Below are 24,310 nucleotides of genomic sequence, written 5' to 3'. Positions count from 1 at the left end.
TCCAGCCCACTCACTTTTCCTCCTTGTCCTCGTCTTTGGCATCCCCAAACTTGATCTGGGAGCCGAAAGTGAATGCGCCCGGTTTGGCTGCTGTGCTAGCCCCCAAGTTGGCAAAGTTGTTGCTGGAGGGGGAAGCGCCAAATGTGAATCCTGGGGAGGCGGCGCCGAAGCCTGAGGACGGATTTGGCTTTGCTGCGCCAAAGGAGAAGCCTGTTGATGGCGTGCTGGTCGATGAAGAGGAGCCGAAGGAGAAGGTCGACTTTGCACCACCCGTTGAGGAGGAGGAGCCGAAGGCGGGCGTCGATACTGGAGCTGCGGGGGCAGGGGTGGGAGCGGGCTTGCTAGCGCCGAAATCGACCGGCTTGCCTCCAAAGGAGAAGCCGCCAGATGAAGGCAGCGAGAGCTTCGGCGCTCCAGGCATGTTCTTTGTCGCCTCCGCTTTGGATTTGTCCTCGTCAGAGGTCGAGCTGACCGGCTTGCCACCGAAGGAGAAGCCGCCGGTGGGGAGCGAGAACGACGGCGGTGCGACGGCTGGTTTGGACGACGAGGCGGTCTTGCTGCCTGTAGCCACAATATCGTCGTCATCATCGTCTTCGGCTTCATCGTCTTCTTCGTCGTCCTCTTCGGCGTCTTCGTCCTCGTCGTACTCGTCACCATCGTCTTCCGGATCCTCTTCCTCGTCGTCGTCGTCCTCATCCTCGTCGCCCTCCTCATCGTCCTGATCGTCATCGTCCTCATCGCCTTCGTCGACCTCAGCATCGTCGTTTGTCTCCGCTGCCGCGGCAGGCTTGCCAAATCCATCGAAAGAGAAGGACGACGTCGCTGGCGCACTTGCGCTTGCTGCTGCCGCCGGTTTGGTCTCTGTTGATGACGAGCTCGACGCACTCACGGGCGAGAAGGAGAAGCCTGAACTCGCCGGTTTGGTCGTCGTTGCGCTTGTCGCACTCGATCCGAAGGAGAACGATGGTGCTGCCGCCGCCCCACCCGCACTTGATCCCGCCGTCGAGGGCGTCGATGCGGGCTTGCCAAAGCTGAAGCTCGGCAGAGCAGCGCTCGCAGCGGTCGCAGACGCTGCCGGCGCCGGTGTCGCACTCGAGGTGCCATTGCTCGCAGGCTTGAACGACGTTGCGCTTGCGCTCAGTGCGGTGCCACTGCTTGCCCCAGTTGGCTTGACGCCATCGCGGTGCTTCCTGTACTGCGTCTGGAAGGACTCGAGCAGTCCGCTGAGGTCGGCGAACGGATCGGCGTCCAGCTGCGCCTTGATCTTCTGCGCCAGTGTTGTTTGGAACGAAAGATTGAGCCCGCGCAGCGTGCGGAGACGCTCTTTCCCTGGCGAAGCGCTCCCATTGGCAGGTGTGCTGCTGGACGAGGAAGCGGAGGTGGGTGGGGTCGAGCTGATGACGCTCGAGACGATGCTCGAGGTCTTCGATGGCGCTGCCGCCGGTGCTGAGGTTGCGGGCGAACCGAACGAGAAGCTCGGTTTTGTGGGTGCTGTTGTCGCCGGCGCAGCTGCTGATGAGCCAAAGTTGAATGTAGGCGCTGTGGTCGTTGAGCTGCTCGCAGGTGTCGAGCTCACCGGTGCAGGGACGGGCGCAGCACCGAACCCGCTGAAGCCACCAAAAGGATTCGCCTTGGCTGGGGCGGGACTTGCACTCGCGGCAGCCGGCGCACCAAAGCTAAATGTGGGCGTCGAGGTCGACGGCGCGCCGCCGCCGAGACTGGAAAAGGGATTGCTGCCACCGGCGGCTGAGGCTCCAAATGGCGACGAGGTGCCGGCTCCCAAGGTGATGGGGCTGGCGGATGCGCCAGGTGTACCGCCGGGCGTGCCTTTGCGTTTGGGCAACCCACGGATCACTCGACCAGCAGCGGGCGTGCTCGGCATCGAACCCTGCGACGGCGAGTCGTCGTCCGAGCCGTCTTCGCCGTCTTCCCTGCGGATCTGCTTTTCTGCTTGGCGCTTCATGGTTGCGCTCGTATGTGGTTGAGAAGGAGAACGGAGTGGTGGAAGAAGATGCAGGATGAAAGGCCGATGGCGCACGGAGACACGAGTTCGCGTAAATTCTTCTCAGCGCACGAGCGTCCAAAATCTCTCGCTCAAAGTACCCGATCCAAGACTCACCCGATCTCATATCAAGCATGCTGATGGCGATGCTCATGATCAGGGAAGTGTCTATTGAACGATCGCCATACATGCTACAGCTCTCGAACCCATCCAGCTTCCCTTACGAGCTTGAGCAAGGGTCTGAGTATCGCAGACCCTTCCAATGTGGCGCTGTGCCCGACCATGATCAACTTCCTCTTGGCTCGCGTCAGCGTCACGTTGAGCCTGCGAAGATCGTTGAGCAGCTCTCCTGTGTTTCCGCCTGCGCTTCCCTTCGCTTCCATGGTGTCCGCCTCCTTCTTTGAGGAAAAGTTGGCCCGAGTGAAGGTGACCAGGATCACGTCTTTGTCTCTGCCCTGACTTTGGTCCGCAGTCAGCAACTCCATGTCCTCCAGCTGATCCGCTTGCGTGGCGTGCTTTCGAGACAAGGAGTACTGAAGGAGAAGCGATCGTAGAAGCTTGATCTGCTGTCTGTACGGTGTCACGACCGCAATCTGACTTGGCTTGCATCCGCCAGCCACCAGCGCGGAGGCAATACGAACGACGAGCTCAGCCTCGAACTGATTCTTGACCAGGTCGCCGTGCTTGCTCTCTCCCACCTCGTCAAGCGGTCGCTTGGACGTATCAAGCAGTCGCACCTTGCTGTTGGGCTGCAGCAGATCCTGCATCCATCTGTCCTCTCTTGCGATGGCCAGAGCAGCTTGCATGTCTGGTAACAGCAGCGTCCGGTCCCGAACGCTCTCGCTGCCAGCCCGCAGCTGCCCGCTGTACACCAATTCGTTCGACAGGCGCATAATGTCATCGTTCATCCTGTACTGCGACCTCAGCGCCACCATCGCCTTGTCGCCATGTCGGTCCGAGAGCAGCTTGAACAGCGACACATCCAGTCCTCCCGCTTTGGCCTCCGCATTCTTGACGAGTGGCGGGAGCTGGTGGTGGTCGCCCACCAGCACAAACTTGTCCGCGAACCGCAATGGGCCCAGGCAGGTCGGCAGAGGGATCTGCGACGCTTCGTCTACGATGCAGTAATCGAACAAGTACTTTGGCGAACCGTCATCATCCGCATCCGTGCGGTTGCGCATCTTCTTGGCGATGCCAGACGAGAAGAAGGTGTGATGCACGCTCAGACATGTCGCTGCTACCACGTTGGGCGACTCGAAAGCGTCTTTGAGTTCCTCGATGGACGCACAGCGAGGAAGAAGGAATCGATGGGCGTCAGGATGCACCTTGTCTTTGGTTCCTAGGCGCAGGATGCGCATGCTTTCGTCCGCTTCTTCCTTTTGATCTTCCCCGAGCTTGCGCAGGATTGTGTCCACCGCCGAATGTGTATAGCTGGTCAATAGGATCCGCTTGCCCAGCCTCACGAGCAGCTCGATGAGCTTGGCGATGGTCGTCGTCTTTCCCGTCCCTGGCATGCCAAGGACGAGGGCGTAGTCTTGCGCAGAGAGCACGTTGTCGATCGCGAGCTTCTGGTCTTGGTTGACGCTGTCATCCGCGTGTACCTGAACGAGGATCTGCTGCAAAGAATCGTGTGTCGAGCTGGTAGTGAAAGCCTCCGGCAGCTGCTCTTTCGAGAGAAAACGCGGAGCTCGCATCTCAACAACCAGCTCGCGTCGCTTGACATCACCACCTCGCTGCGGTGTCAAGAACAGGGCGGCCAGGTTCGCCCGGACTCGGCCCATGCCGCTGCCCAGCTCGTCTTTGTCGATGCGAAACACGATGCGCTCAGTCGCGGACGCCATGTCGAATGGCGCCTCCTGCGTCATGGCTTGCTCCTTCTCCGATGCTCTTCTCATCACTGCATCCAGGGAGTGGTCCAGACCGATCTCGACGCTCGTCGGTGTGAGACTGGACACGAAGCCTTGAGCTACCGAGAGCATGTCAGGTTCGATCGAGATGGTGACGGGATCATTGACCTGGATGTGCCCCGACAGCAGACCAGCTTCGGCGTTCTGGGTCGGATCTACATGCCGGACAAAGCGATGGAGAACCCTGCGCATCGAGCTCGAGCTTCCCGGCGAGAGGCTCCTGGGATCCACGTCAAGTCGCATGTTTCCAAAGCAGCGACCCACCTTTTCGCGCTGCTCGGCAGTCATCGTCCACATCTCTTTACGGAAGCGCACGGCGTCTTCCTCTTCGAGATTGAGCAGGCGGTCCCATTTGCGGAAGAATTCGAGGTGGATATTCGTGAGGTGCTCTGTCTTTTGCTCGAAGACATCGGCGATCGGCGTCCTCCTGGACAGCATCCGGCCGGACTTTGGCGCGCTTCTGGCGACTTCTGACGGCTCGACAACATCTTCGATCGCGCGACGAAACAGCATGCACCCATCCACAGCGTAGCAGCGGCGACACTTGTGTTCGCTGTCGATCGTCGGTGGCAGCACCTGAACAGGCTCGTTCGATGCACCGGCATCAGGCTTGCGCAGTCGAGTCATATCGTGGCGCAGGTAGTGAGCAAGCTCGTTGCGGCCGATGACGAGACTGCGCACCTCGTTGCGGCTTCGGCTGATACGATGCAGCTCGCCCGACTTGGAGTAGTAGAGCAGCCCGTCGTCGACGCGAACTCCGTACCGATCCGACATCATGAGCGTGTACATCATTGTTTGAGCGCGGTGCTCGGTCGAAACAACCTCTGCGCGGCCTGTCTTGAGCTCTAGGGGCACGACTGAAGTCGTGACTCGGCGCTTGCTTTCTTCGGTAGTAGTGTTGTTCGCGTGCCCTCGCGAGAACGCTTGCCCTTGTTGACCTGTTGCGGTTTTATATGTAGGGACGTCGGACTCCTCGAGAATGTCACATTCGACCGAGACATCGACTTTGCCCTTGAGGCCATAGATCGGACTCCAGATTTCTTCTTCGACATCGAGGATGCGCCTGAGTCTGACTTTGCTTTGGGGCGAAGCAGCTGAGCGGCCCGATTCCCGCAACGTTGCTTCTGGGTGAAACCCTTCGTCGTTCTCTCGGAGCAGGAACGTACGAGCAAAGCGGGCAAAGGGAGCAGCCTTCTCTCGCAACTGGACCGCAGCGTCCTCGGCGCTCAGGTCGATGGCGTACAGGCTCTCAATGTTGGACCGCACCTGCTCCTCGATCTGTGTCTCGACGAAGGCTTTGCTGAAGTCGCCGATGCCTTGCCATCCCTCTGGCCAGGGGGATGATGTCGTGACTGCGTCCTTGGCGTCCTCGGATTTGACGATCTCTGGCAAGGACCCTTTCGATTTGTGATCTGATGCCGACGCAGTGAGACAAGCCTGCAAGAGTTCGTGAAGCATGTTGCCCATGACGAGGCTGATGGTGACATCTGATGCGCCACGCAGCCGATCTTGCACGACAGGCTTCCGGATGCACGAGGCGACGTCTGCGACCTTGGTGGCGGGCACAAGGACATCAGGGTGGACGACCAGGAGATTGTCGAGCGCACGATCGGTGCCTTCCGAGCTCTTCAAGGTAGCTGAGCGCGATGCAAAGACCATGGTCCTGGCCCGAGGCGCATCATCGGAAGCGAGCAGTTCTTGCGTAGCGCACTGTGACAGCGACGGCATCGAAGCCAGGTCGTCCCACAGGTCGTCGTCTTCTTTGTCATCGTTGTCCGTGTTGCGGGGCTGGGCTTGATTGACTGCAAGCTCCTCTATCGCCACTTTGAGCTTCGATGTGGCTCTGTCGTCTCGCGTTGACTCGCTGCTGGCCGTGGGTTGCGTCATCAATACAACAGGGATCTTGGTATCTGCATCCTCGAAGCGACCGACCAGATGGACGATGCTGCCGACAGAGATCAAAGTCTGCAGCCAATCGTCGCGAAGGGACGCGAGCAGCGTCTCGACTTCTCCATCTGTGGAAACCTGGCTTCTGTCACCCTTCGATGGACTGCCTTGCTTCGCTTTCTTGCTGTGCTTGTCGGTCTCGAGCAGCAGAAGTTTCTCTGGCCGTGTTCTTGTCGAAGTGCCCGGTCCATCTGCAGAAAGTTCATACGAGCTGTCTAATACGGCAATGACTCGACAGCGTGTAAAGTCGATCCGTTGACGTGCTTGCTTGTGTGTGCGAGGCCTAGCGGGGACTGCAGCCGATGCTGATCGCTTCATTGACGCGGAAGGCGCATTATTGCCGCTGATCTCATGATCGACCTTCTGACGCTTGACTCCCGAGGCGGAGACGACGCGGCGAGCTGGGCCTGATGATGCTATTGGCGGTTGTCGGAACCAGTCTTCGATGTCATGCTCAACTTTCAGCTGAGACTGAAACAGCGTCGAGTCCTTGAGCGGGGATCTAGCATGTGGAGAGCTTGGACGTGGGGGGCCAGCTTTGTGATAGGGGAAAGCCTTGTTCTCTTGCGAGGGTGTGATGGCAGTTGCCCTTTTCTTCGGCGGGCTCTGCGAAGGAGGTATGGAGAAGTGCGATGCATCTAGATCAGCGAACAGGTCGTCCATGAAGCGAGCGTCAGCAGCGTCGAGTGCCATAGTGGGAAAGATTTCGTCTTTGCGTCCACCGAAGGATGGCAAGATGGTAGAGAGTGGTTGTGGTACGAGCTGAAAACGATGCTGCCTGCACTTTGGCGGTGGTTCTACGCGACACGTCTGAACATGGTGAGGTGATTATCGCGCTATAATGTGGTCCTCGAGGACTTGCATAGAAGGACCGAGGTGATGCAAGAGAGGGCGATGATGGCCGAGAGACAAGGCTAATGGTTGGACTAGCCAGGACGCCGAAAAGTGTTGGTCTTTGGCTCAGCCGACCTTCTGGACCCTGAGGCTCGAGGCTGTAGAGCCGTCTCGTGTCGTGTCGCGCGATTTCACAGATTTGTTAGGTCTCTACTCATGGTCCCACAGATCCGCCTTCATACTGTTTCTCAATGTCAATGCAGCAAGCACATCCAGTTTCGCAAGTATCATCCGTTGCCAGACATCTAGAAGTACAGTGTAATGCTCAACTAGGCAGTGAGCTTGACCGAGAAAGTCTGGTTCGGTCCCGCCTCGTTGTAGTTCTGCTTAGTGATGAATGCCTTTGCCTGCGGATCGCCAAAGACGAGCTTGGCGTAGATCGTGCCACCAAGGAAGGGAGCGAGGTCATTGCGCTCCTTGAACTCGGAAAAGTAGTCCGGCACGCGCAACGCTCGGACGTTGCGAGCCTGCAGCGGGTTGGGCTCGGCCAGCACCTGAGCTGCCTCGGTCTGCTCGGTCGCAACGTACTCGGAAAGGGCCGAAATAGCTTCGAGCTGGATCGTCTTGATCTTGGCAGGTTGGCCGGTGAAGATGAGGTTCTCCCAGAGCTGAGGTCGACGATCGGCGTCTTCGATGCGCGAGATGGCGTTGGCGATGCCGAGCGGTAGGGAGATGGCCTGGCTCCAGTCAGGGGATGCAGTGGCGGTTGGGTAGCTGTCGTGGCTCTGAGTGCCGTTGGCTTCCGCAACAATGGGTCCTGCTCCGAAGGGCTCGTCCCCGATGTGATCATCCGCGGCACCTGCGACGTCCTTGAGCAGTTCCGGGCGGAACAGCGGCTCGAGGAATCGGAATCTTTCTGGGCCGACTTTGAGCTTGAGACCTCGCCAGTGAACCAGCACCGCCTTGTCATCTGTCGATCCGCCAGCCTGGCCATCCTCACCCGTGATCGAAGCAAGGATCGACTCGTCGATCTCGCCATCTTGGTTCGCTTCCATCGCCTTTCTCCTCTCCTCTTCGTCTTCGTCGTGCTTCTTGGTGCCTTCCACCAGAGCAGCTGCAATGTCAAAGTTGCCCTCGTCGTCCTCGCCGTCGGCGGCCGAGACCATTCCTCCCGCGCCCTTCTTGAACGCCTCTTCGTCCAATACCAGGCCCTCTTCCAACAGCTGCTTTGCGAGCGAGAACATGGCCTTCTTGAGAGCTGCGTCTTCATTTTGGCGGGATGAGCTGGCGGAAGCCTTGCGGGTATATCGAAGCAAGGTCTGGATGGCCTTGACCAGACTCTGGTCGCGACGCAGCAGATGGGCGAGGTAGAGAATGCAATGGCGCGTACCCACATCCGTCTTGACGTTGGCGTTGGACTGCACCAAGCATTCGATGACGGGCGAGACGTCGCAGCTCTCATACCCGAGGTCCACCACGCAGGCGTTCATGGTGCCGACACCATAGCAAGAGAGCAGCGGCTTTTCGGCAATCGTAATGGCAGCCGAGTTGAAGTGTTCGAAGAAGATCTGCGTGAGGTAGGCGTGTGTGACTCGAGAGACGGGCAGCGGCAAGCTAATGAGGACGTTTGAGTCGTTGTGCGATCGACGTATGGGCAAGAGGTGGAAGAGGACGTAATTCCAGAGCGCGATCATCTGCTGCCAGTCGCGAACGTATCCTTTACGCATGGGCCAAAAGATGGCCACATCATCGCCTCTTCGTTCTGCTTCATCGAGGGCGGATCCGACAAGGTATTGCGTGTAGTCAGGAGGCGATGATGCGGACGAGCTCGATGCTGCGGATCTTGCAAGACCGACACGTGCTGTGAGGGAGATGGATGGACGCTTGAGGATCTCGTGGATGCCGTAGCCGGCGGTGATGGTGTGAGATCCGGTGATGACGATGACCGTCCTTGCTTCGCGAGCCGTCATCTTGAGGAGGTGAGTATAGGAAAGGTATGGGTGGTCGAAGGCGAAGTGCGAATGATGGTCCAAAGGGTCTGTGCTCGATGGTCCATCCGGGATGTCGAGGATGCAGGTTCAACAGCAACAACCTTCGCGTCTTTGGCTTGGAGCTTTTCTTCGCGTTGGCTGGTGCCCCAGATTCACTCGGGCGATAAATTGGTGATCGTTTCTCAAAGGGACTTGAGAAGAGCGGCTGAGCCAATCCTTTTGAGAAATGCACGCTTGGGTCAACCTCGAGAAGCTCGTCAAGCTCAGCAGCACCTGTCCGTATTCTCATCCTTTGTTCGGCCGTCGTCATCCTCATCCTAGCCATCCTCTCAGGTCTATCATCGCCGACCCTTGCTGACTCGAGCCGCCCGTCGATCCGCAGCATCCTCGACACAGTCGCATCATTTAGGTGCAAAGGCAAGGCAGTCCTCAACAGCGCATTCTTCCACGATGAACCGCGGATCTGGAGGACCCCAGAACATCTTCCGCACGCTCGAGCGTCTGCGACAGCAAGCCCAGCAAGCCTCATCACAGTTCGCAAATGCAAGCAAGTCCGGTGGTAGTGGCGGTGGCAGCGGTGGCAGCAGCGGCGGTGGTGGAGGTCGAGGCCCACCCAACCTCGCCAACCTTCTCGGCAGCTCTGCCGGTATCGTTGCCCTCGTAGCCCTCGGTTTCGGTGTCAACATGTCGCTCTTCAACGTCGACGGTGGTCACCGAGCCATCAAGTACTCGCGGCTATCCGGTATCAAGGACACCATCTTCAACGAAGGTACTCACTTTATGATCCCGTGGTTCGAAAAGCCCATCGACTACGACGTCCGTGCCAAGCCGCGCAGCATCGCCTCGCTGACGGGTACCAAGGATCTGCAGATGGTCTCGCTCACCTGTCGTGTCCTTTCGCGCCCACGTGTCGATGCGCTCCCCACCATCTTCCGCGAGCTCGGTGCGGACTACGACGAGCGCGTCCTCCCCTCGATCGTCAATGAGGTGCTCAAGTCGGTCGTCGCCCAGTTCAACGCCTCGCAGCTCATCACGCAGCGTGAGATGGTTTCGAGACTGGTGCGCGACAACCTCGTTGCTCGTGCCCAGAGGTTCAACCTCGTGATGGACGATGTGTCGATCACCCACGTCTCGTTCTCGCCCGAATTCACCCACGCCGTCGAAGCCAAGCAGATCGCTCAGCAGGCCGCCCTCCGTGCCGCCTTCCTCGTTGACCAGGCCATTCAAGAGAAGGCTTCCATCATCGTCAAGGCGCAGGGTGAGGCCAAGTCGGCTGAACTCATCGGCGAGGCGGTCAAGAAGAACAAGGGTTTCCTCAAGCTTCGTAAGCTCGAGGCGGCTCGTGATATTGCAACGATCCTCTCGCAGGCCGGTACCAACAACAAGGTGCTGCTCGACGCTGATACTCTGTTGCTCAATGTTGCCAACGAGGACCCGCTCCACTCGTAGGCACAGGCACAAAGGGAAGCAAAGGTTGACTGCGACCATTACCGAAAATCTTGTACTCTATCCCATGCCATTGCACGCTATTGCATTCTCCACTCACATCTCCATCACGTTGCCCGCACGCCTGTCCGAACGCCCGTCTTAAAGTGTTGTTTCCGTCTCCGTCTGAGGATTGTCGCTGTATAAGCTCATAAGCTCCTGCTCAACGCAGCTATTGGAGGACGCTTTCAGCCCAGCGCCTCTCTGTGGGCTACGTATGCAACTGTCATCTTCGACAGACGGACGACCAGGGTCCACCAAGGGACTCGCAATCACAATCATTGCAAGGAGACCTGGTCCACTCTCACCGGGGCTCACCTGCTCCTTTCAGCTCGGCACGCCTCAAGAGTCTCACCATGAATAGCTGCATGGACATCTCACAGTCATACCACAGACAGCTGCATCAAAGCAGCTCGATATGTATCCGAAAGCAGAGAATGGACGAACCAGGCTCCCTTTACAGAGGCGCCGGCTGTCCACCTCCAACGGCAATTTTTTGGATTTCGGGCGAGATGAGGAAGGTCACAAGATATAGCTCCCCTCATCCCAAGTCACGGCATTCGCTGTGAATGGAACTGGGTGTAAGCGTGCGTAAAAATGCTTTGTGTGGTGCATGTGACCCTTGAGGGATATTCATCGGACCCAAGGAAAAGAGCGAGTGGCAACGGAAGTGCACTCCATGAGGTGAATCGCTTAGAAGAGGCGGTAGACCTTGCCCATGGTGGACTTGACGTGGAGCGACTTGATGTTCTGCCACTGCTTCTTGAGAAGGGAGATCAGGAAGTTGATGGCAAGCATGACGTTGGCGAGGAGCTGGTCGTCGGACATCTGGACGTGGCCAATGGCAACACCGAGGCAGAGCACCTTCTTGAGCTGGAACTTGATGGTGGACTTGACCTCGTTGACCTTCTTCTCGAGGTCCTCGCTGTGCGAGACAGGGGTGGGGAACTTGCCGGCCTTGGACAGACCGGGACCCAACAGACGAGGGATCTGCTTGATCAGCGCCTCGGAAGCCAGGAAAGCATCGTACTTCTTGGCCAGCTTCTTGACCAGCTTCTTGTTCTTGTTGAGCTTCTTCAAGTCCTCGACGGTCATGAACTCGAGCTCGATCAGCTTGGCACGGTCGACATCGGCGGCATCGGCAAGAATGCAGAGGCTCATGCGAGGACGGGGGATGTGAGGAAGCTTGACGGTACCCGAGAAACGCTTGTCACGCTGGGGGTCGTAGTTCTTGAGGCCGATCTGGAGCTCGACGGTCTCGTTGAAGTTTCGTCGCTTGTCCTCGGAAGCCTTGATCAGCTCCTTGAGGGTGTTACGCACGCTGGACACCTGGATCTTGCTCATCTTGACGGATGGTAAGGGGGGATGGTTGGTGAGGGGAAGAGAAAGAGGGATCAGGTCGGATGGTCTTGACACACACTCTGCAGCGGCGCCAGAACTTCTCGCTGGGATTTCCCTCTTGACTTTCGCCTCGCCGCCTGCTGCCTGAGAATTCGCGCCTTTTTCGAAATTTGCGTGATTTTCGGAGCCGAGTCAAGCTTACTGCGGCAAGTCGAGCTTTTGCGGGCTAGGGTCCAGTCAGCTCTAACAGATAGAGGTCAAATCGGCGAATCGTTTTTGCCATCTCCCGATTTGACTGTCCGGTGACTTGGCCGGAGCTTGGGCAGCGCATCAGCCATCAAAGCCAGTCTGCGCAGAGCCCAAGAAGCGCGAATCAACCTCAGTCTCCACAAGCCCCACTTCATCATCATCATCATCGTTCGTGGTCACAGCTTCCTGCTCTCCTTCGCAATGTCGACAGCACCCACTCTCTCCCTTCAGAAGACCTCGGTCGCACTGATCCAGCTGGGCTCCACCTCGTTCGACAAAGCCTTCAACCTCAAGCGCGCTCGCGATGCGGTCCTTCGTGCCGCTGCTGTCCGACCCTCGGCTTCCTCCTCCTCGTCCCCGTCCCTGACGGCGCCCGTTGGCATGGTCGTGCTTCCTGAATGCTTCAACTCGCCTTATGGCGTCAAGTACTTTGCCGAGTATGCCGAGTCGTTCGGCGGTGCTTACCAGAAGATCAAGAAGCCGCTTCCCTCCGCGCTCCCCCGCATGGGTAAGGGCAAAGAGGAGATTCGATGGACAATCGATTCGTCCACTGACCCAAGCGCCACCTCCAATCTCGCTCGCGAAAAAGGTATCGGAAAGCCCGTTGATATCGACGAGCGTCTGCAAAAGCTCTCGCCCAGTCTCAAAATGCTTTCCGAGACGGCGCGCGAGGCGAAGATCGTGCTGGTTGGCGGCAGCGTCCCCGAACGCGACGATCTGACCGGCAACATCTACAACTCATCCTGCGTATTCAACGAGCAAGGTCAACTCATCAGCATTCATCGCAAATTGCATCTTTTCGACATTGATATTCCGGGCAAGATGACGTTCCAGGAGAGCGAGACGCTGTCGGGAGGCGACAGGGTGACGGTCTTCGACTGCAGCTTGGGTCGATTTGGGCTGGGTATTTGTTACGATCTGCGCTTCCCAGAGCCGGCCATGATCGCAGGCAGGTTGGGCGCAGGATGCATCATCTACCCTGGCGCATTCAACACCACTACGGGCCCGGTGAGCTGGGAGTTGCTGCTGAGGGGGAGGGCGACGGACAACCAGGTGTATACGCTCGGATGCAGCCCCGCTCGCCCAAGCCAGGCGGCACAGGACGGTACGCTCGGCGAGAAGGACGGCTGGAGGGAGGGCGAGAAAGCCTATCCCGCATGGGGGCATTCGACCGTCGTCGGCCCGCTCGGCGATGTCAAGGCCAAACTCGCAGAGGCGGAGGACACGCTCTTCTTCACATTGGATCCACAGGAGGTGAGCGAGACAAGGAAGAACATCCCCATCAGCACGCAGAGGAAGTTCGACGTCTACCCCGATATCACTTGTGGCTAGGCAACAAATGGAATTGAAGAAACATCACACTCTCCAGTCACTGTTCGAGTCGCCGTCACCTGCCATTGAGCAGCTACACCTTGAGCGCACGTACAGAGCTTCCGCTAGCCATGGCGATCCAATCCGAGTCATGAGGAGCAAACCCGCCCGTCCCGCTGCCTTGACTCCCTGCCGTGAACTCGTTCCATTCCTGTGCCACACTTTTGCTTCCCCCACCGCCGGCAAAGCCTCCGACACCGGGTGGCAGACCTCCACCACCCGCCCTTAGCCAGCTCACATTGTTGACCATCTCCTGGTTCGGCGTTGTGTACGCGAGGAAGGGGATTTCGGCGCCAATGCCGATGCTGCCCGCGATGCTTGTGGGCGCAGGACTCGCTGTTCCGCCAAAGCTGCCGAGGGTAGGAGCGGGAGAGGGAGTGTGACCGTTTCTACTGCGCCTGCCTTGAGCGGAGGCGGTGCGCAGGGTCGTCGAAGCAAGATCGTAGACCAAGACCTGGGCGTCATCGGCGGCGCTGCAGACCATGCCTTTGCTTGGACCCAGGACGCCTGCGCCCACGCTCGGCGGGCCCCATGCAATAGCGTTTACTGCCGCACTATGCCCTCGGAGCTCAAGGATTGGTGAGCCAGGCGCACGAACGTCCAAGATCTGCACAGAGTCGGATTCGAGGTGGAATGTGGCGAGGTAGTTAGCGTCCCATGGATTGAATGCGATGCGGAGCAATGGCGCTGCCGGAACGCTCCGGGTCGAAGTGGCGCGCGACGAAGTAGACATGCTCGTCCCTGGCCGCGACTCTGTTGACGGCGCAGTACCCGTCTCGTAGATGATGGTCGAGTGCTCGAGGCTCCGCAGGTCGAACACGCGGACCGAGCCGTCGGCGCCAACAGACGCGAAAACGTCCGCAGAACCAGGACACCAGTCGACATCGTACACCTCGCGGTCGTGCGCAATGAGCTGCGTCAGCGCTGTCCGCGTCGGCAGGTCCCAGATGGTACACGTCGTGTCGATCGAAGACGTCACAATGAGATTGGGCGAGGGCGTGTTCCACGAAAAGCTGGTCAGCGGTGCTGGCGGCGACTTGGTGTTCTTCGAATGTGCCAGGACGCTCTTTTCGCGTAATGAGAAGGGTAATTGTCCACCTGCTTCCTGACCGCCAACGTAGTTAGACTGGTACGAGTCGGCATATTCGTTGCGATAGATCTCCCAGATGCGCAGACAATCTGCTGTGGATGCGAGCAGTTCGCGATCCGGATAGTGGTCTGGTAGGCCGCCAGATTCGCCCTCGAGCGAGTTGCGGACTTTGGCACCCCAGCTACCTCGTTTTGCGAGCTTGGTCGTGGGAGATGCATAGCCTCGCTCGCCTGCACTCCGCTCCCTCTCGAGTGACGCATCCCTCCGTTCGCTGGATGACGCATCGAACAATGTCGATGGTTGGAAGCCCAGCTTTGTTGGTGGATACGGATGTGATGCATCGGCCAGGAGTGAAAGGGAGGAGGAGTCGCGTTGGTCGAAGCCGAGGATCTGGATGCGGTTGGTGTACTGCTCGACAAAGGAGCCGACGGCGATGCGTGCGCTGTCTGGTGGACCCGGGGTGGAAGAGGAAGGTGGTGGCCCGTCGTATTCGTCCTGTCGCCCGAGTGGGGAGGGTGAGGATGGAATGTAGCGCGCTGATCCGGATGGGTTGCGCGGGTGATGTGACGAAGAAGAAGAAGTGGACGGATGATTGGACCATGCTAGCGCAAAGACGGGCCATGCGGCCTTGTATTCTGCTGTTTGAGGCATTGCTCGTGATGCACGCTGTGCGCAATAGGTGTTCCGCTTGGCTGTTCCACCGCAAGATTCCTTCGGTTTCGAGCAATCCGGATGCTGCAAGTTCAACAGAACAAGACCTTTTCCTATAAGGTGGGAGTCAGCTGAACAGAGACGATTGTGCGCCTGCGAGAGATTGTTGATGATTGAGAGGATGGATGGTGTCGGCTAAGTATCGAGGCAGTGTGTGTTGGTCTCGGCCATGCACGGACGCGATACGGGGCCAGCCAATTTCGGAACACGGAAACAAAAAGCGGAGGGCCAAGCTTTCTTCTTCGCATTGACATGCTCTCCCTCCTCTATGACGCATCACATCCGCATCCATCTCTGAGCGCAGGCGTGGGAGTCAGGACACTACGAAGATGTCATCTGATCCGGTCACGGGCAGCCTAGCTACTGCAGGCGAGTCAGCAGCCGAAGCCTCGACCTCGGCCCTCCCGACCACCTCATCAACAGCTACGGAAGCGCCGACAGCGGGACCGTCGCTCTTTGACCCTCTATTCGAGGCCAAGAATAGCCTCAACCACCAATCGGAAGCATCCACTCAGCTGCACCCACTCAACTCGGCGCTCCAGTCTCTCTACTCGGCTTCGACTTCCGACGGCCGACTGTCTCGTGACCAGTATCGTCAACTTATCGCTCAGATCCGACACTCTCTCTCGCAGTTTGCAGCGACGAATCCTGCTCTCAAGTCACAGCAGTCCTCATACTCAGCACAACAAGCTGTATCAGACCCAACCGCATCGAATCAGCTGCGGCGATACATCTCGCTGCTGACAGAGACGTCGACGCACACTGCCGCACTTGCGCATTCCATTGCTCCGATCAAGTCGGCCGATCGTCCAACCAACAGCGCAGCCACTCGGCCCAGCGCGTCACTGTCATTTCCGCGGCAGCTTCAAACGGGCGTCTTCTTGCCAAGCACAGTCGAGCAACCAACCTCGAGCTGGGAGGCGGCGCTGCAAACTTTGGCGGCTCTGTGCGAAACCCTCGACAGCACAGCAAAGTCTCTCGGTCTCGAGACCTTCTCTGAGCCATCACCAGATGCAGCAGCGCCTACGAGATCGTCACCCAGCGATGTTCTAACTCACACGCTGACATTGGGAGCAAAGATTCTCGTCATCGATATCGAGCTGCACGTCGTCAAGGACAGCGCGCTCGGAGGATTCCGTCCGAAAGCAAAGCTCAAGCTCTCTTACGCAACCGACTCGCCAGATCCGCAACACGCTCGCGATCCTCGACTTGGCGCCGTCCTCGAGCGTGATGTCCAACTGATCGCGGATAAGCTCTTCGGACCTGCAGCATCGAGCGCACTCCAACAAGACAGGACCGTGGTCGCTCGAGCGTTAACAAATTGGACGAGCAATCTCAATGAGCTGCTGGTTCTCGACGACCTCGAGGCCAGGGCAAGCGAGGCCGCCTCCGAAGGCTCAAGATCCACCGACCTCTTCGCCGCTATGCAGAACCTCTCCGTCGCTGCGAAACGCGTGTCCGACGCTGAAGCTGCTTCATCCTCCGCAAGCATGCTGGACGGCGGACACGGTGTGCATAAGCTGCACGAGTCGAGACCGTTCCTACACGCTGTCTTTGCGCACGATCCAACGTCGAAGCAGGACTACACGCTGTCGCTCGGCGTCCAGGCTTTGGACCTTCCCACTGCCGAGCAGACGCTTGCTTATGCGACCACGCCATCATTCCCTCTGTCACAGGCCGCGCAGGATCTCTTGAGCGCGTCCGCCGCCTCCGACCCAGCCAAGCACCTCGGCTCTGTACCGTCTCCGGTCGACGCAAAGAAACGCATCCCTTTGCACTTTATCGTGCGGCTCGACCCGCCTGTGGTGGTCTCGAGGCCAACAGCGGCCAAGCTCGCGTCGATCTGCAACCTCAAGCAAACTCCTCCCCACAATACCGCCGCTGCGCCAGCAGCTCCATCAGGCGCAACGTGGTTCGAAGACGTACTTGCCGCATCGTGGTCTCAGCGCGCTTCGCAGGATGCACGCAGACCCACGCGATGCACCTTCACACTGGCACAGACCATCGAGAGCGTCCGCAGCACCCAGGAGCAAGGGCTGGTGATCGATTCGCTGCCTCTTCTCTCCCCTGCATCGGGTATCGATGCCATGGACGAGAGCGATGCCACACGCAAAGGAGGGTCGACTCTGGCTCGGCTCTTTGCCGCAATCGAGGTGCTGAGGGACGAAGTCAAGGTGACGGAGCTCATGCACTCGGCGATCGCTACCAGTGAAACGACTGCAGAAGTCGCCAATGGCAAGGCAGATGATCTGTCGCTCGACGATCTCCTCTCCTCTGGATCGAATGGTGCTGGCAGCAAGATTCCCGTGACGCTTGCTTTCCACACACCGATCCAAGGCGCGACAGACGAGTCGCAACAGAACCTCAGCCTTCGGCTCGCCTTCCGGGTGCTGGCGGACACTGGCGCCACCGTCGCCTTCGACGCGACCATCTCGCCCTCCAAGCGCACATCCGAGTCGGGGTGGCTGCTCTCCGCTGTCGCTCGACCCGAGTCGTCGGACAAAGAAGCCCGTCTCGACAGCGATTCCCCTGAGGCACAGAGCATCATCGCCAAACTGACCGACCTGTCCTCGCTAGAAGACGTGGTCATCGGCCTCGTTGATTGGGCGGCACAGTCACTCAGTCTCAACCTGCAGAAGCCAACAGCGCAGGAGAATGGCTTCAACCCGCTGGATTACGAGCAGCAGAACGTCCATGCGTAAGTGCGTAGTCTCCCTCTCCTCACCAAATCTCCAACCATCCATCACAGACTGACCCGACGTTTCGCCTGCACACAGGATCTACGAGACGATCGCGCCGCATTTCAGCAATACGCGATACAAACCGTGGCCATTGATCCCGGCATTCCTGTCGACCGTCCCGCCAGGCAGCCTGGGTGCGGATCTAGGTTGTGGGAATGGCAAGTATCTTCCCATCCGATCCATCCTCACTTCGGGCGGGGACGGGGAGAACAGCCTTCTGACACTCGGTGTCGACCGCTCGAGCAACCTAGTTGGGCTGGCGCAACACAACTTTCCATCGGCACAGCCGAACGCGAGACACGAAGTGACGGTGGGTGACGCGCTCGCCTGCTCTCTTCGGGCAGGTGTTTTCGATTACGCCATCAGCATTGCCACTATCCATCATTTCAGCACGCGCGAGCGGCGCATGGCGAGTGTGCAGGAGCTCATCCGACTGCTCGCGCCCTCTGACGCCGCCAGCAGCGATTCTACTGGAGGAGCGAGTAGCGATCCACGGATGACCGGCAGTGGTACCGGTCGATTTCTGATCTTCGTCTGGGCGCTCGAGCAGGGCGACGAAGGCAAACGTCAATTTCAGGGCACCGGTGGGAAGGAGATCGACGATCCGAATCACAGCAAGAGCAAAGACCGCTTGGTGTCGTACAGCTCCTTGGGGGAGGAGCAGGATGTGTTGGTGCCTTGGGTGTTGTCCAAACCGAAACCGCCGAAGGCGAAGGGAGCGCCGGCGGCCAAGGCGAAGAGGAAGGACAAGATTTCGAGCGCAGAGGAGATCCAGACGGGACTCGAGAAGCTCGACGTCAACCCGCCCGCGCCCGAGAAAAAGGTGGAAGAAGAGAGACCCGTGTACAACCGCTACTACCACATGTTTTGCGCGGGCGAGCTCGAGACGCTTGTCGCGGAGGCGGCGGCTAGTATGCCGGCTGTACACCGACGTGGTGGTGCCCTCGAAAAGGTGCGGGTGGTGAGGGAATGCGGTGGATGGGAGAGGGGCAATTGGTGGGGCGTGTGGCAGGTCAGGTGGGCCGAGTGAACAGCCGCATACAATGGTGCAAAACCGGTTGAAACTGCAAATGAGTGCTTCCAGAGCGATGAACGAACCGGTGTGTGACGATTGGGCGAAGCTGCGTAACGAGCTTCGACTGTGCCGGTGGGGTCCTGAGAAGCGGAACAAACGGCGGTGTCAAGTGTGTCACCCCTGCTGACCAGGACGACTCGTGACGAGCGTCGTGATGACGAGCGCAACGGTCGGCATGTGCAAAGACGTGGGCTGGAGCAATGGAGCCGGGGCGGACTGCCGCGGAGAACACGGCGAACGTCGAAAAGTGCATAGGCTCAACGATGCGAATCGCGTTCCTGGCCTGGGTGTGACGATAACCCCTATTTGCAGCAGCGAGAGCTAGAACGTAAACCTTGGTGATGTCACGAGATGCGGTGCGGGGCAAGCTCTACCTCGATCAAGCCTACGAGGCGTCGACCGCGCAGTGTTGAACAAGCGCCACAATCAGCTGATGGCAGTGCTCAAAGTCGGGCTGTCGAGTGCGAGGATGCGACTCATCGACTGAATGGGAGAGCACTCGCTCGAGGCAAGAGCGAACGCCGACTCGAGTGGACAAACCAAGTGGGTCACATGCTAAGTTGGGGGGAGGTCAAGCGAGTTGACTCAACGCTAGCTGCTCGGCGGACGAGCAAATCGCCATGATAAAGCGAATTTAGTGGACACAAAGCCCTGGTAGCCGTGTGGCCAGAGGAAAGGTTGATAAAGACAAGGAAGAGAGCACGGTTGCAAAAGTATGGCGCGCGCATGAGAAGCGGGTGAGCACCAAAAATGGCGAGGTCGATCCTGAGCAACTCACCCTCTTTGTGAGATACAATAGCAAGATGCGACGGAGAGACACCTTGAATGTGTATCAGCGATGCATGAACATCTCCAACCGAGGCGACAGAGAGAGGTCCTAGTATGCATTTCTGCAGACTCAGAGGAAAATTGCTCACGGACGAAAGAAACTGTCAGGGAAAGGAAAGGATGCCGACTCATGCCGACTCGGGGTTTGCCCCACGCCGAGAAGGTTCACAAGACCAGTGAATACGCATACTCCGAACGCAAAGCAAGAGTCGACTCTGAGCTAAGCTGCGAAGCCCTCCGAATCACACACTACGATGGTACGGCTGATGCAAGATGCAAGTACGATACCACAGCGCAAGACGCACTCTTTGAGCAAGTCATTGGAGCGTGGAGCGATCTAGGACGTCAGACGCGGAGGTAGTTGGCTCGCCAACACGCGCGCCAGCATGGGATTGAACGAGGACTGCAGTCGCCCAAGGAATGAGCGAGGCTAGTGGACACGAGACTGAGGTGACCTCGTGGGGTTGCGATCCCGTGAATCAGCCGCTTTCGCTGGAACGACCTGTTTGGCGCTTGTGGCAGCGAGCCAGATGCATCGCCTCCAACAGAGGGGGATCGTAGCTTCAAGTACCGAACATCTCTCAAAGAGAACACATCATTCAGAGACAGCGTGATGAGAATCTGTCATCGGCAGACTCAGGGCAAACTACTCGGGGCCAAAACCGGTCATTCAAACAAATGTATGAGTAGCGTAATGGGTATTCGTGATTGCTAGCGTGCGCCGCCCCTTGGGGAGCTGGACACGTTTTGACGGGTGGTAAAACATGGATGACAAGTACAGTTCATGAATCCGTGACAGTGTATGATGAAATGATCACCAGATCAAATCATTTTGAGTGTGGAGATCCTCCGAGTGGAAGAGAGAAACTTAGTTCTTCTTCTCGTCGTGGGTGGCGAGCTCGTCGTCCTTGGGGGGAGCGACGGCACCCTCGAGGTCGGAGCGGCGGGCGCGCATCTCGGCGTTGGCACGGCTCGACTTGAGGGCGGTGGTCTGCGAGTACATCTCGTCGACCTCCTCGAGCGAGAGCAGACGCGTCTCGAAAATGAAGAAGTAGGCAAAGACGGCGCAGCAGGCGCAGGTGGCGGTCCAGATGAAGAAGACCTTGGTGCCAAGACCAGCGCGGCCCGGTCCCTCGTCGACGAGGTAAGGGGTGGCGTAGCCGATACCGAAGTTCCAGAGCCAGTTGGAGGCAGTGCAGAGCGAGAGAGCCTTGGCACGGATGGCCAGGGGGAAGATCTCACCGCAAACGACCCAAGCGGCAGGGCCCCAGGTGGCGGCGAAACCGGCAATGTAGATGCAGACGAAGGCGACGAGCGTCTTGCCACCCGAGGTGTTGGAGACGGGGACGGTGGTACCAACGACGGCAACGATCAGCTCGCAGAGGCACATCCAGACGGCACCCCAGATGAGGAGCTTACGACGGCCGAGACGCTCCATCATGTACATGCCGGGAACGGTGGAGACGACGTTGACAACGTTGTAGATGACCGAGAAGATGAAGGGGTTCGAGTTGGGGAGGGCCGAGGCGGAGAAACGAGTGCCGAAGTAGAAGATGAAGTTGATACCGGTGAGCTGCTGGAAGGCCTGGATGAAGATACCAGTGAACGAGCGAAGGAAGTACTTTCGGTCGTTGAACTTGAAGCAGTCGAGGTACGAGCCGGTGGAGTGGGTAAGCTCAATGTCGAGGTTGGTCTGGATGACCGAGAGCTCGGAGCGAACAACCGGGTCGTCGGCATCGGTCGAGTTGAGGCGGGCGAGCGACTTGGCAGCGCGCTCGTGGTTGCCCTTCTTGACGAGCCATCGAGGCGACTCAGGGAGGAAGACGAAGAAGGCAGAGAGGATGATGGCCCAGGCGAACTGAATGGCAACGGGGATACGCCACGAGCCAGTGTCCTGGCGATCGGCAGTGCCGTACGAGGCGAGGGAAGCGCAAAGGAGACCGATGGTGATAGCCCACTGGTAGCCGGAGACGACGGCACCACGGATCCATCGGGGAGCGGTCTCGGACTGGTACATGGGGACAATGGTGGAAAGGATACCGACACCGAGACCGGCAATGACACGGCCACCGATGAAAACACCGAGGTCGGTGGTGGCGGTCTGCATGATCACACCGACGGTGAAGACGAGAAGAGCAACCTGCATACCCCATCGTCGACCGAGGATGTCCGAGATGGGAGCACCGGCGAGAGCACCGGTGAAGGTACCAGCCGAGAGAATGGAAACAACGAGCGAGGTGTCGTTGGTGGTAAGGTCAACGACGCCGTTGGCCATACGCTGACCGAAGGTCTCCTTGAAGTTGTCCATGACGAGGAGACCCGAGATGGTACCGGTGTCATAACCGAAGAGAACACCACCGAAAGCGGAGGCAGCGGCCACGAGGATGGCGGGAATCGACTGCTTCCAGTTCTCGGGGCGAGCGGCGGGGATCGACGAGGTGACGCCGACATCGGCGACAGCACCACCAGCCATCTTGAATAGAGGTGTGTGTGTGTGTGTGAAGAAGAGGGGAAGTGGGGTAAGGGGAGCCTTGATGGAGAGAAGGCGCGCTTGAGGATGGATGGGGGGAAAGGAAAGCGATGTTGTCGGAGGGAGTGAGGGGTTTATGTAGACATGGAGCGCGAGGGGCGGGGGAGGGAGGGATGGTGAGCGACTGAGGGTGTTGGTCAGGCTTGTAGCGCAGAAAAGCTGCGCTGCGCTGAGTGACAAGCCAGACAGCCAGCCACTCAGCGCGGTCAGCAGCGATGAAGAGAAAAGAAAAATGAAGAAGCAGAGGTGGGATGCAGACGAGGGGCACCAACCCACAGTTGATGAAAAAAAATTGGCCTGCGCAAGGGAAATTTAGCCAAACATCCAAACCCAGCCAGCCAACCCAGCCATCAACCAACACAACCCACACGCGAGCGCGCACACACGCATGGGGACCCCAAAGTCGAGCGCGAATGGAGGCGAGGCGTGTGGCTTGAGCTCATTGGCCGGCCGAATCTGGAGAAAGCAGAGGCGAGGCGCCAGACCACACACGAAAACAAAATGCAGGGTAGAGCCTGGCTCCTTCCCAGCCGAGCCAAAGGATCAACAGCGGGGGACAGGAGACAAAAAGTGGGCTTGTAATTCAGTCAAAGGCGGGGACCCAGATTACCCAGGTTTTTCTTTGTTTCGAAAATGCACCGACTTTTGGCCTAGAATTTGCAACTCCGACCGTGCGCTCGACCGTAATTGGTCCGTCCGCGCTTTTTGCTTCATCACAACAATGGGCCAGTCCCGACTCGACTCATCAGATTGGTTGTGGCTCATTGTCTCTTGCGCTCGGCTCGATCTGGATCGCAGCAAGACCAAAGCCGAATGGCCGGTCAGCTGAGGAGAGCCAAGCACAGCCAGCCAGTCAGCACAGTGTCCAGGCGACGCGGGCTTGGCCGAATCGAGACATCGCTCCAGGAGTTGCGCATCCGATCTCGACGAGCAGCTTTGCTCCCACTTTGCCTACTGGCCATTGTGGTGGCATTGGGTATTGGCACCCACTTCGTCAACCCCTGTGCCCCTCACTGCTTCATCACGCAACCCCAGTTCGGCCGTAAATCCCCGCGGGGCCCTCGAATGGAGTCGAGCGTCGTGTGCTGCTGCCCGACGCTCCGACTTGTGGCGTTGCCAACTGACTCTGTTCCTCGCCTACTGTTAGTCTACAGTAGGATCTCGAGTCCGCAGCAAGGCATGGCCGAAGAGCATGAATTGGCATAGGCTCCCCGCGTCTGAATCCCCTGATTCGCCACTTTGCAGACCGTGCTGGGCCCCGACCATATCGTAGTCCAGGCGCGGTACAGAAGGTCGATTAGAGGCAAGATTGGCCTCCCTCTGGACCAACGCCTACTCTGCTTTCGAACCTGTCACGGGAGCCGGTCAATTTTTTCGTTCGCTCTTCGATCCCAGCCCTGGGGCTCTTCCACCGCGTCTGCCGCCGTGCAAAATCATACGCGCCCTCATCTCATCGGTCAACCTCCCTGATCAGTGGCTGTGACGCTCAATCCTGTTCGGGAACGACTGCGGCCATCGCAACAGGAACGCTCGCTCGCTGGCGCGCGGGGACGTCTTCGATGCGAGCTCGCTCGCTTACGTGACATGGCCCTTCAGACGGTACAGTGCAAGCCATGCCCAGGTTTTGCTTTCTCGCTTGGACGGACCTCGGTCGGGCGACACATGCGGCGTTCGAATAATCTTTCCGTACCAAACAGCGCGCGTCGTCGAGAAAAATCAAATTCGAAATTGTGCGGGTCGAGGGCGCGACGACAACCATGTGGTGCGAGTTCGAATCGACGTTGCGCCGAGGAAGAACAGAGCGAGATTTTCCTGACTCTCCAGTAGGGCCGAGGCAAAAGAATGGAGCCCTGTCAGCGACCGTCTTTTACCTTCCCGAATGCGAGGTTTGGAAGCATCGCCAAGCGATCACCATCACGCTGGCAAGACTCTTGGCTGTCGTCAGCTCAACAGTAAGCGACATGCTCTCGCAGCAGACTGACAACCACGACGGCGACAAAGCAAACTCTTGGCTTCACATGAGCTGTTGCTTGGCCCTCGTTTGTTGAGGAGCGACCTGTTGGAGGGTCTCATTAGAAGATGTGCATGCCGATCTTCGGGCAATCCAACACGTCTGGCAGGCGCTACTGCGCGCTGTGTCACCAAGGTCTCCGGCAGGCCTCGACCCGAATGGATCCTCGGAGACTTTTTTGCTTTTGAGCTTTTGCA

At 58.5% G+C, this 24,310-nt stretch overlaps 9 protein-coding genes across 9 annotated transcripts; 3 read left to right on the top strand and 6 right to left on the bottom strand.

Annotated features, from left to right (window-relative positions):
* Positions 1-10: 10 nt before the first annotated feature.
* PSEUBRA_001085 (Peptidase S8, subtilisin, Ser-active site) lies at positions 11-1,963 on the bottom strand (the record flags this gene model as incomplete). Its single annotated transcript, XM_059464555.1, has 1 exon — positions 11-1,963. One exon carries the CDS (start codon positions 1,961-1,963, stop codon positions 11-13), a length of 1,953 nt encoding a protein of 650 aa, XP_059320869.1.
* Positions 1,964-2,193: 230 nt separating this feature from the next.
* Positions 2,194-6,549, bottom strand: PSEUBRA_001084 (DNA replication factor Dna2, N-terminal; the record flags this gene model as incomplete). Its single annotated transcript, XM_016434372.2, has 1 exon — positions 2,194-6,549. The coding sequence occupies one exon, from the start codon at positions 6,547-6,549 to the stop codon at positions 2,194-2,196; it is 4,356 nt and encodes a 1,451-aa protein (XP_016294127.2).
* Positions 6,550-7,019: 470 nt separating this feature from the next.
* Positions 7,020-8,660, bottom strand: PSEUBRA_001083 (Actin-related protein; the record flags this gene model as incomplete). The annotated part of the gene is made up of 1 exon (XM_016434374.1): positions 7,020-8,660. The coding sequence occupies one exon, from the start codon at positions 8,658-8,660 to the stop codon at positions 7,020-7,022; it is 1,641 nt and encodes a 546-aa protein (XP_016294126.1).
* A 471-nt stretch (positions 8,661-9,131) lies between these two features.
* Positions 9,132-10,130, top strand: PSEUBRA_001082 (Band 7 protein; the record flags this gene model as incomplete). The annotated part of the gene is made up of 1 exon (XM_016434385.1): positions 9,132-10,130. One exon carries the CDS (start codon positions 9,132-9,134, stop codon positions 10,128-10,130), a length of 999 nt encoding a protein of 332 aa, XP_016294125.1.
* Positions 10,131-10,859: 729 nt separating this feature from the next.
* On the bottom strand, positions 10,860-11,510 carry PSEUBRA_001081 (Ribosomal protein L1/ribosomal biogenesis protein; the record flags this gene model as incomplete). Its single annotated transcript, XM_016434369.1, has 1 exon — positions 10,860-11,510. One exon carries the CDS (start codon positions 11,508-11,510, stop codon positions 10,860-10,862), a length of 651 nt encoding a protein of 216 aa, XP_016294124.1.
* Positions 11,511-11,957: 447 nt separating this feature from the next.
* Positions 11,958-13,088, top strand: PSEUBRA_001080 (Carbon-nitrogen hydrolase; the record flags this gene model as incomplete). The annotated part of the gene is made up of 1 exon (XM_016434383.1): positions 11,958-13,088. One exon carries the CDS (start codon positions 11,958-11,960, stop codon positions 13,086-13,088), a length of 1,131 nt encoding a protein of 376 aa, XP_016294123.1.
* Positions 13,089-13,161: 73 nt separating this feature from the next.
* On the bottom strand, positions 13,162-14,868 carry PSEUBRA_001079 (WD40 repeat; the record flags this gene model as incomplete). The annotated part of the gene is made up of 1 exon (XM_016434357.1): positions 13,162-14,868. One exon carries the CDS (start codon positions 14,866-14,868, stop codon positions 13,162-13,164), a length of 1,707 nt encoding a protein of 568 aa, XP_016294122.1.
* Positions 14,869-15,257: 389 nt separating this feature from the next.
* PSEUBRA_001078 (Methyltransferase type 11) lies at positions 15,258-18,699 on the top strand (the record flags this gene model as incomplete). Its single annotated transcript, XM_016434382.1, has 2 exons — positions 15,258-17,626; positions 17,706-18,699. The coding sequence occupies 2 exons, from the start codon at positions 15,258-15,260 to the stop codon at positions 18,697-18,699; spliced, it is 3,363 nt and encodes a 1,120-aa protein (XP_016294121.1).
* Positions 18,700-20,440: 1,741 nt separating this feature from the next.
* PSEUBRA_001077 (General substrate transporter) lies at positions 20,441-22,045 on the bottom strand (the record flags this gene model as incomplete). The annotated part of the gene is made up of 1 exon (XM_016434367.1): positions 20,441-22,045. One exon carries the CDS (start codon positions 22,043-22,045, stop codon positions 20,441-20,443), a length of 1,605 nt encoding a protein of 534 aa, XP_016294120.1.
* Positions 22,046-24,310: the final 2,265 nt, after the last annotated feature.

Source organism: Kalmanozyma brasiliensis (genome assembly GCF_000497045.1).
Source record: "Kalmanozyma brasiliensis GHG001 unplaced genomic scaffold PSEUBRA_SCAF12, whole genome shotgun sequence".
Lineage (NCBI taxonomy): Eukaryota > Fungi > Basidiomycota > Ustilaginomycetes > Ustilaginales > Kalmanozyma > Kalmanozyma brasiliensis.
The sequence above is the reverse complement of the archived record's forward strand: the minus strand, read 5'-3'. Positions and strand labels throughout refer to the sequence as shown.